Source organism: Macadamia integrifolia, chromosome 1, assembly GCF_013358625.1.
Source record: "Macadamia integrifolia cultivar HAES 741 chromosome 1, SCU_Mint_v3, whole genome shotgun sequence".
In the NCBI taxonomy this organism is placed as follows: domain Eukaryota; kingdom Viridiplantae; phylum Streptophyta; class Magnoliopsida; order Proteales; family Proteaceae; genus Macadamia; species Macadamia integrifolia.
Window position 1 is genome coordinate 35,811,821 of NC_056557.1, and position 9,314 is coordinate 35,821,134.

General features: G+C 38.0%; 2 protein-coding genes and 1 pseudogene across 5 annotated transcripts in view; 2 read left to right on the top strand and 1 right to left on the bottom strand.

Annotated features, from left to right (window-relative positions):
• The window catches only part of LOC122085743, a 7,823-nt gene extending 6,503 nt beyond the window's left edge, over window positions 1-1,320 (top strand). The window contains exons 5-6 of the mRNA XM_042654284.1: window positions 326-426; window positions 947-1,320. Coding sequence (XP_042510218.1) covers window positions 326-401 — 76 coding nt within the window. The 3' untranslated portion in view covers window positions 402-426; window positions 947-1,320. The remainder of the gene's footprint in view (window positions 1-325; window positions 427-946) is intronic.
• A 613-nt stretch (window positions 1,321-1,933) lies between these two features.
• LOC122085691 (protein WVD2-like 7) lies at window positions 1,934-7,458 on the bottom strand. Of its 4 annotated transcripts, XM_042654208.1 has the most exons (11): window positions 7,345-7,458; window positions 6,920-6,986; window positions 6,655-6,708; window positions 5,802-6,467; window positions 5,258-5,725; window positions 5,073-5,137; window positions 4,826-4,900; window positions 4,411-4,504; window positions 4,239-4,310; window positions 3,739-3,847; window positions 1,934-2,486 (listed from the first exon to the last, which is right to left on the bottom strand). In XM_042654208.1, exons 3-10 carry the CDS (start codon window positions 6,700-6,702, stop codon window positions 3,740-3,742), a joined length of 1,596 nt encoding a protein of 531 aa, XP_042510142.1. In that variant the 5' UTR covers window positions 6,703-6,708; window positions 6,920-6,986; window positions 7,345-7,458; the 3' UTR covers window positions 1,934-2,486; window position 3,739. The 4 variants fall into 4 exon arrangements, with proteins under 4 accessions (XP_042510142.1, XP_042510150.1, XP_042510134.1 ...); XM_042654216.1 differs by lacking the exon at window positions 7,345-7,458 and having other exon boundaries at window positions 6,920-7,021; XM_042654200.1 differs by lacking the exons at window positions 6,920-6,986; window positions 7,345-7,458 and having other exon boundaries at window positions 6,655-6,867.
• Window positions 7,149-9,314, top strand: part of LOC122073720 — a 4,409-nt pseudogene continuing 2,243 nt past the window's right edge.

Genomic DNA, 9,314 nt, shown 5'->3' on the forward strand with positions numbered 1-9,314 from the left:
CCCCCCCCCCCCCAAAAAAAATTTTTTTTTTGTAACTCCTATCCAATTCCTAAAACCATGCTTTAAAAGACCTAAGGAGCTTTCCTCGAGCCTTCTTTTTGATACTTATCATTTCCTATTGAGTTTTTGTTGCTTGTTTCTGGGTTCTTCTTTTGACTCTTTGTATAATGATGAGATTTTCGGTGGGAAAGTGAGTAAATGGCTAAAAGGGGCAGTTTATAAAGACAGGTTAAAACCCTGTAAGAAGTTTTGGTGCACAACCTCATTAATTCTTTAGCTCACCATTTCTTATTCCATAACAAGGGATCTTGTTTTGTGATTGCAGGTGCATGCTATTAGGTCATCATTTACGAGGCTTGGAGAACAGATTGCATTTGAGCTGTGTAGTTGGATTGTTGTAAAGATGAAAAAAGTATATTAGAAGAGGCATGTATACTCTTTTGCTCTATAAACTTTCTGTAGAACCCTAGATATGGTCATCACTTGTGGTTCTTGCACCAAATAGTTCATTACAAAGAAATTTTGCCCTGTGATTTCAGCCTCATTTCATCTTATCACATGTTTGGGGCAGAAATGTTGGATCCTGCTCTCATGCTACATCCCCATGGTTACAGTTGGTTTGGAATAAACATGTATAGTCCCATTTCAATACTTGAGAATCCAAATTTTCGGGGAAGATGAGATTTGGGAGGGATCAGGTGGTCAATCAAGACATCACATGAGTTTTCTTGTTTATATCCACGGAAGCAGAAGTTAGAATTTGAACTAGTTGACTTGTGAGGATCTTATTGCTTAGGAACTATTACAAATTGAAGGCATTCCACTGCCTTATCCTATTTGATTTGCACAGGCGTTTGTAACCAACTAATGACCGACTCAGGATGTACTTGTGGTATTTTGTCTCAGTGCCATTTTATTTTAATCGAATTGGGTTATATGATGACAGGACATAAAATGGAGGTTGGGGTAAAGAGCGTCTTTCAAGGGCCATGAAAAGCTGTTCAGTCAGGGTGGAAGAAAATTAAAGAGGTTTGGTTGGCCACATAGGAGTTGATGAGCTTGCTTCCTCAGCCAGTTGATGGCGAATGGCGTTGGCATTCTCTCCATTTTTTTCTGGAAATCTCATCTTGTTGCAGTTCAGGCTGTCAAGGGTTTGGCCTATAAGGCCATGCAATAAAAGTATTAATGTTTTGTTTTTGTGTTTTTTGTTTTTATTTATTTTTTTTATTTTTTAAATTTCTGTAGACATTGTAAATATTAACTATTATCCTTCAGTGCCTTATTTTTTCTCTTTCATAAATAAAAAAAGGCATTCTACTATCTGTGAAACCATTTAGGTAAGACAACACAGCCTAACTCAATTTTGGTTAGGACAAATCTTAGATTAAGAGCTGTTAACAATTCAACTGGAAGGTGCTGATTGGAAGCCTTTGCTATCAGTGAGAAGCACTTGTCATGGGGAGGGGTATCAATGATATCGCACATCTAGCTTTTCAGTAGCTTTAACCTTGTACAGTAATTAAATCAGTGGTTAGTTGCCTTTTTGGCTAATGACGGCATCTAGGTCTGCGTCCAGATTGGCCTTGTGGATATATATTGAACCCACTTCATAGATTGAATCATACCGAGGTCAAGTAAGAACTATTCAACTTTCATTGAAAATAATAAAGAGTCGAATTCAGAACCACACGCTTCCTGAGAAGGTCCCCTCTCAACTCAGCTATCCCCATGGGGTTCATTATTAACATTTCTCTATCATCCAAAGCTCTAAAATCATCCTCAGTAGTTCCATGGCCTTAACTGTGGTCATTTTTGTAGTTTCGGCAGTGCCTACCTGCAGCATCCATTTGATTGCGCCTGAAATGTTCATGATTTTGATAGCCATAAGATTCTCAAAGTAGAGTTTATGATTCAGAAAGCACATGAAGTAATCTTTGGCAACAATTAAGGTATTTTTCCAGCTTTTTATTAAATAATTTGAAGCTGGGACTTCTTGTACTTTATTTCCTCTCATTTCATTTCATGTTCTATAACAATGACCATGCCATACTACAAATAAATCTACAAATGCCCAAACTACTATTGTTTTTCACAACCAACCACTTCCTGAATACAACAGAAATATGGAACCTGCTCCAATGTCTTTGATCCTTTTTTACATTACCAGTACGCCCCTGTAAATACAAGAAGGATTAACAAGGGGATCGCCACATATATCCAGTTTGTCACTCATCCATAATTAATGTTGAGCAGCTGAAGATAATGTACTGTGGTCCTAATTTCTACCTAATAAATACATCTCTTTGTATCTCTTTACTTGCCAGTTCACCTCCAAAATGCATGTAGATCAATTTCCCCATTTTGTACAAAATCATCTCCTTTTCTGTTTGAGGGCCACAAAGATTCCTCTTTCATCCCAGCCTTATGTAGGGTATGCACGAAACTCATCACCTATCGGACTTTGGTCCATGAGGTATCCCGAGTCCCTGACAAGTGAAATGCCTGGTTAGCACAATTATCACTATCACCATATATGGCAACCATAATTGAAACATGAAAAAAATGGAATAGTTTACCAATAAAAAATTAGAAGAGGTTCAAAAATTCTTTGCCTAGTAATACAGTGTTCCAAAGTATCAATCCAGACTTTCCAAGCCACTATAAGGGTCTAGATTTCTTTTATGGAAGAGTTGTCTGACCAAGTGGCATAGGGGAGTGCACCAACAAGGAGTGACAAGATAGTTTCATGCATGGGGGCAGAGAGGTCATTTCATGAGAGAGAGGGTCCCGCCAAAGAAACTTTTTCCCTTCATTTACATGAAAGTAAGATCAAAATGCTTGCTTGGCCCAAAGGATACATGGCTGAAAGACTTTACCTGCATCCTCTTTCTGTTCCACATGTTAAGAGCTCCAAAATTTTTGAGCACCACCACAATCAAGGATAATAATGCAACTCTACCATGATTGCACTATTGTAACTCATTCAACATATTGACAACCTAAACAACCTTGTTTCCTAGCAAACCAATGCAGCTATATGCATGCATTAGAGGAGCTAACTCTATGTTACTGCCCCAACTAACCGAGGAAATATTAAGGATGCTTTACTCTGGAATTCTTCCAGTCTGCCTTCCTTTTTCTTCTTGCTTTAAAAAAATGAAACTGCATTTCCTTCACCTTGTAAAAAAATAGAATAATGATGCATCACACAAAATATACTTCTACAGTCAGCCTGACCCAACTGTCACTCCATGCACACCACCCCCAACAAGGAGAGAGAGAGAGGACCAGTAAGAGAAAAGGTGCTATTTGGTTCACCTAGTCCTAACTTTCAATGATTCACAAAATGTGGGAATGCCTGCTGTTTGTGTCTGAGTGCATCTTTGCCTTATTTACAGGGGGAAGAGTTCTCTGTCCGAGAGTTTGGCTCTCGCACCAGCACAAGGGCCAATGGGAGAGCACATGAAAGCATCAACAGGGAGGGCATTTCTGCCTTTCATGGGAGCGGGGTGGTCATTTCACCCCTGTGTCTGGGTGCAGCCCCACACTCCCAGACAGGATCCTTTGTCCCTATTTGTAATGAACTTCAAGTATGATGGCATTAATTGCTCACGACTGTTTTGGCGTTTCTCATTATATGAGAAAGTACGTCCCTGAGCAAATTGAAGTATAATTATTTACTCAATTGAAGATTATTATGGATTTTGGTAACAAAAGATTAGAGTGGTCACAGCATACCTTATTTGACAGGGGTTTTTGACACTTGACCACTATAAAAATCTGGCATTGGTGTTGCTTTAAACTTAAGGCTCTGTCTTAGCATTCTTATTCCTGCGTCTTTTTGCACCTGTATCAAACATTAGGATATTGATACATTCAATAACTGTAAAGCTACAATAATATGATTATCTATATCTATTTCTTCATAATTAACAGGACAGGTGATAGTAATAGATGAACACAAAAATCTGAGATATTTCTATTCCCTTTTTTTTTTCCCGCTACCTACTTTATAGATGGAGGGGGAGGCGAGGTGAGGGCCAGGACCAGGACCAGGAGGCTCGAACCCAAGGCCCCCTGATGAGCATTGCCTTACTGCACCACACTACACCAACCACTACGCAGTTGTCCTATGTCAAGATTTTTTATTTTTGCAATTCTTACCTTCACCTGTTTAAAATTGTCTATAATTAAATGGTGCTCTAGTTGGAGAAAATTCTCAACATCCACAGATGTACCTTAGATTTTGACTGAAGTTGCATCTTCTCTTCCTCCTTAGCATTGGACTTCTCCTCAAGCTTCTTAAGGAACTGAAACACGTCAGGAAAGAAGAACATTAAAAAATGCGATCAATCATGTCTTTTGTTGAGATAGAATCATATAAGAAAGAGAATCGGGTTTGATGGATGCCTCCTTTCGTTTCTCTGCTCTTTCACTGCTTCTCAGGCTAAAGGGAGTAGATAAGGCAGATTGCAGATGATCTACAGAAGCTGCTTTGAGGGGCCTGCCACAAAACAAATTGAAAATTAAGCTTTCAATGTAAATACAATAGCTAAAATCAACGCGAAGACAATCTTCTTTGTCCCAATTCCATATCCTCCTAATACTCGACTACAACTGGATGGACCTTGGCACACAAATTCCAGAATGGAAGCAATCCTAAAATTCAGACATAGATTATTCACTCAAATAAAGTTTGCTCCAAAAAAACAACTTGTGTTGTCCAAATCAGTGTCATGTTTAGTATGGTCCATAATGATAAGGCTGTATGACAACATGTCCCATACTAAGGCTGCCTAGCTTCATCCAAAGTAAGAAATCATACCTTGCCGAAACAGAGTTTTGACTTGCACCCATCTGCGTTCTTGGAGCTCTCACATTCTCCACTGCATTCCTTGTTCTATAGTTTGTTGATAGATATTTAGAAATTGTTGAAGTTAGCCAAGTGACTAGAAAAGTGTGCCTAATAACTGTTTGAACTACAACAATTGACCAATATGACGATGCAGGCATATACATCAGAAACAGAAACATTGCATGAATGAAAACTACACAGTAATTTCAAACATTACCCTTCAATTTCTTTTTTCCTAGTCATCAAAGCAGTTTTACTTTGCCCTTTCACCCTTGCAGGGACCTGCACAAAGTGGAGAATGGTTTCAACGACTGAGTCAGCTACTAATTATCAAAAATACAAACAGAAGGTAAAAGATTATGGAAGTCTTAAGGTAGATATAAACAAGAAGAATCCATAAACCTGCTTAGTAGCAGAAGGTTCTGTTTCAGCGGTAGGTCTTAATTGGTTGAAATTATTCTGAAATGCCTTAAACGCCCGCTTAACAATTTCCTTATCTCCCATCTTCTCCATTATGAAAGATTTTCTTGTTGTCTCCTGCTTTCTACTGTGGAAAGATTCAGAATTTTTCATCTTAAGAGAAGCCGATTCAGAATTTTCAGGCCGCAAAACAAGAGACTTTGATAGGGAGGTGTTAGTTGCTCTCCTGCTTTCTACTGTGGAAAGATTCTGGCTCGTCTGCAAGGATGATCGACTTCCCTTTGTAGCTGGAGTTCGAGTGGTAGACATCACAGCAGAAGATAGTCTAGGCTTTGGTGATTTTTCAGATATTGAGATCTGTGGTGATTTTGGAGTATGGGACGCTGGGTTGTTCTTTGTTCTTGTCAAACGCTTTTTCGTCGTAGCTGGAGTCCTCTGAAATTTCAACTCCTGAAGATATATTAGAAAAAATGACCTCTCACGTTATCCATAATTATCTATTAGTTTGTGATTTTCAAAACTTAACCTTCTGAGATTCCTTTGGTGGCTTTAATTTGGAATCCTCCACCTTATTCTCTTGGGTGTTGACTCCACCATTGTCCAATTGCTGTGGAAGTTCCGTTGTGGCCTGAGATATAGGGCTGTTTTCTTCTACCAAAATACCCATTTCCAGTGAAATTGAATTTGGACTATCAAATCTTCCTTCCAACTCTTCTTTCAGCTCCTCACCAAATGAGCCTTGGCAATCCACATCGAGTTCAGCTTCCTTGTTTGAGCCAGTGATATCAGCATCCTTGTTCGACTCATCAGTGTTGGAGCTACTCACCAAACTGAGTGCGTTGGTCTTTGGTTCCCTCACATCAGTCATTGATAGACTGGATCCATTATTGAACTCGCAACCATTGTTAACTAGATCTCCAGAAATTGTCTCATCCGATCCCAAACTGTGAGCTTCCATTTGCACTTCCTGCTCCACTTGTTCAGCCATTCGTGCTGCTATCTTCTTGTAATGGGCTTCAAAATAAGCTTTCTTCTCAGCCACCGATCCAGGGGTCGAACACTTCTCAACTTCTTCCAGATATTTGTTCTGTGAAAAGGATGACCATCTCTCCCAAGATAATGATTCATTTTCAAATCTACCGAATGAAACTGATACCTCAAGACCAGTCTTAGAAGAAGCTGGTTTTCCTCTCTAAAAATAAAGATCGTTCTATATGTTAAGAAAATATCCAACCAAATGCAATCAAGAACAGAGGAGACATCACAGAAGATCTAAAAAATGAAATCAAATAAACAGTCTACGGATGACCAGAACATGAATTAGAATTTAAACAGAAAAAATAAAAAAAAAAAACCATTTCAGGAAGAGAAGGATTTACCTCGTTTTCATCTCCTAGAATTTGAGTTTGTACCGTGGATCCTTCCATAATTCTCTGAGATCAGGGGAGAGTAAAGAGAGTTATCAAATTTGATGCAGAAACAATGAAGCCCTTGTGATCAACATGGGCTTCCTTCCATCACTCCACTAGGTTACTGTGGAGTTAGAAGATGAAGAGGATAAGAAAGAGACAAAAAGAGAAAAGAAAAGTGGTAACCAGTGAGTATATGAATGGACTATGAAGGACATCTGCTTTATTTTATTACCTTTTACGTTCCCTATGTCTTTCTCCCTTTCCACTCAGATTCTCATTTGTTTCCCATGACACTGTAACTGCCCACCACCAAGTTACCCCACTCATTAATCATCAAACACTCAAATTATCAAAGGGAAACATTAGTTTTCTTCAATCATTCCTTACTACTATTAGGGTTTTTTTTTTTCCTGAAAATGACATGGAGCACTTAGAAATTGAATTAAAAAAAAAAAATCACCATGGTTGTTGAGAGGGTTAGTGATAGAAGACGACATTGCTTCACAGACTAGAACTTGACATCACAGAATAAAAAACCAGACAAATTTAGGCACATTTGAACTCTTTTTCTGCAATCTATCATGTGGGTACTTACAGGCAAAGAGACGAAAAGAGTAAAATTAAATAAAATTTCCCAGAAATAAATCAAGAACATACCCAGAACGAGGGGTGATTCCAAATTTTTCAATAGTACAAATGTTAAGAACAGTGGTGTCGAAGGAGAAGAAGGCCCACAGAGAGTGAAAAAGTCTAGATTTTTCAGAGACGCTAACATACCAAGAGAGAGGGAGGAAGTGAAAAGAGAAAACAGTTAAAAAGGTCGGCGGTGATGACTGATGACACGTGAAGTGATGCGACGTGAGTGCAAATAGTGGGCTCTATTCATTGCAGGTGGGCCCAAACCACAAAGTAGTGAATAGTTATGGTATACCCATGCAGCTATGGCCCATGGACCCTGCTCTCCTTTGGGCTTTGGCTTTGTCTTTTGGCAATGAAAAAAATCCCTTATAATAGCATTGATTACCACATTATATGTCATATTAAGTTTGGATGGTTATGATCATTTTGGTCGGGCTGATTTTAGGCTAAGGGATCTTTATTAGCCGGAGATGGGCCTTATGTGGGCCACCTATGAGTCAGTTCCCAATTCCCAATAGAACCCTCCATTAACATGGCTGTTGATAAAGAGTGGACCTAGAACTTTTATTTTTGAGAGTTATCCTTGATGAGAAGGTAATTTGATTTTTGATATTGGTACCTAGTCAGTGTTTTTAAAAGGGTCATCCATTGCTTGGTGGGGGATGAAAGACAGAGAAAGGGATTAGGGGGCTTCATGATCGGAGAAAGGAAAGGGGCCTGGTTGGTGTGTTACTAGGTTGGTACGTAAGCCTAGGAAAGGGGATGACCCACCGAATTCACATCAGAAATTGTCAATATGAACAAGTGCGAATCAACATATTTGAATCGAAATTGGTAGAGCCTGATCCCAATTCCTGTTGTTATGGAGCGAACAACTCATTGCAAAAGGCAATATATATAGATATATATATTGCCTTTTGCAATGAGTTGTTCGCTCCATAACAATAGGAATTGGGATCAGGCTCATATATATATATATATATATATATACTAATAAAAATACACTTGCAAATGCACGTGGTGGTAGTCTCTTAATTAAACATTTTCTTAAGACAAGATTATTGGGTCAATCCATTTGAAGTAAGTTCTGAAAAGCTTGGTGAGCTGATTTTTCAAAGTTTGTATTTTCTAAAAACAAAATTATGCCAAATTATTCTGAATACAAGAGAGAAAATCCACGGACTAAATAGTGCAATTCCCATAATAGAAAGGAGATGGGAACATGAAACATAAAAAACATATATCTCGTCTTCCTCTACGAAGGTCTTGAGAATGGTATTAATTTCACAAATAATTCTCTCATAACAGATAACAATAATACTAATAAACCATAATATTACAAACCATGGAGACTGATCAAGAAAAAACTAATCTCTGATCAAGTCAAAGCTATGTACATAAAAACATGTTACTTTCCGCATCCTCTGAAGATTTTTCCATAATATAGTGCAATAACTTCTCCACCTGAGCTCTATCTTGCAGGTTAAATGAATTATACTACCTTATGGATATGGAGTATCTGAAATTGAGAAATGCAGTGCCAGTGATCCGAGAGAAAAAGAAGCTGAAGTTGAGAACTTTCGTGCTACTGTAATAGAAAAATAAATAGGAATTTGAAATATTCTGAACTATTGTTGTAAGAGACAGAAAATTGAGAAATCGTGGGATATTATAGTTGATTTTTTGTCATCTCTGTGGTATATATAATGAATGATTTTATTGCATAAAAACTTGTAAAGTCCATGAAAGTTGATTGAAAGATACCGTTTTTATGCAATAAATATATCCATAATTATGTGACTATAATTTTGTGGCTATTTTTTTATCCCTTTAATACGTAATAATTTTAATTAATGATTACTCCACCCCTTTCTCCTCCACGCTCAGAGAGATGAGTGAGAGAAAGATAATTATATAGAGAAAATACCCCTTCCTCCACGTTTAGATTTTATGAGGGATGGAAGGAGAGATTTTAGGAGCTGTTTTTT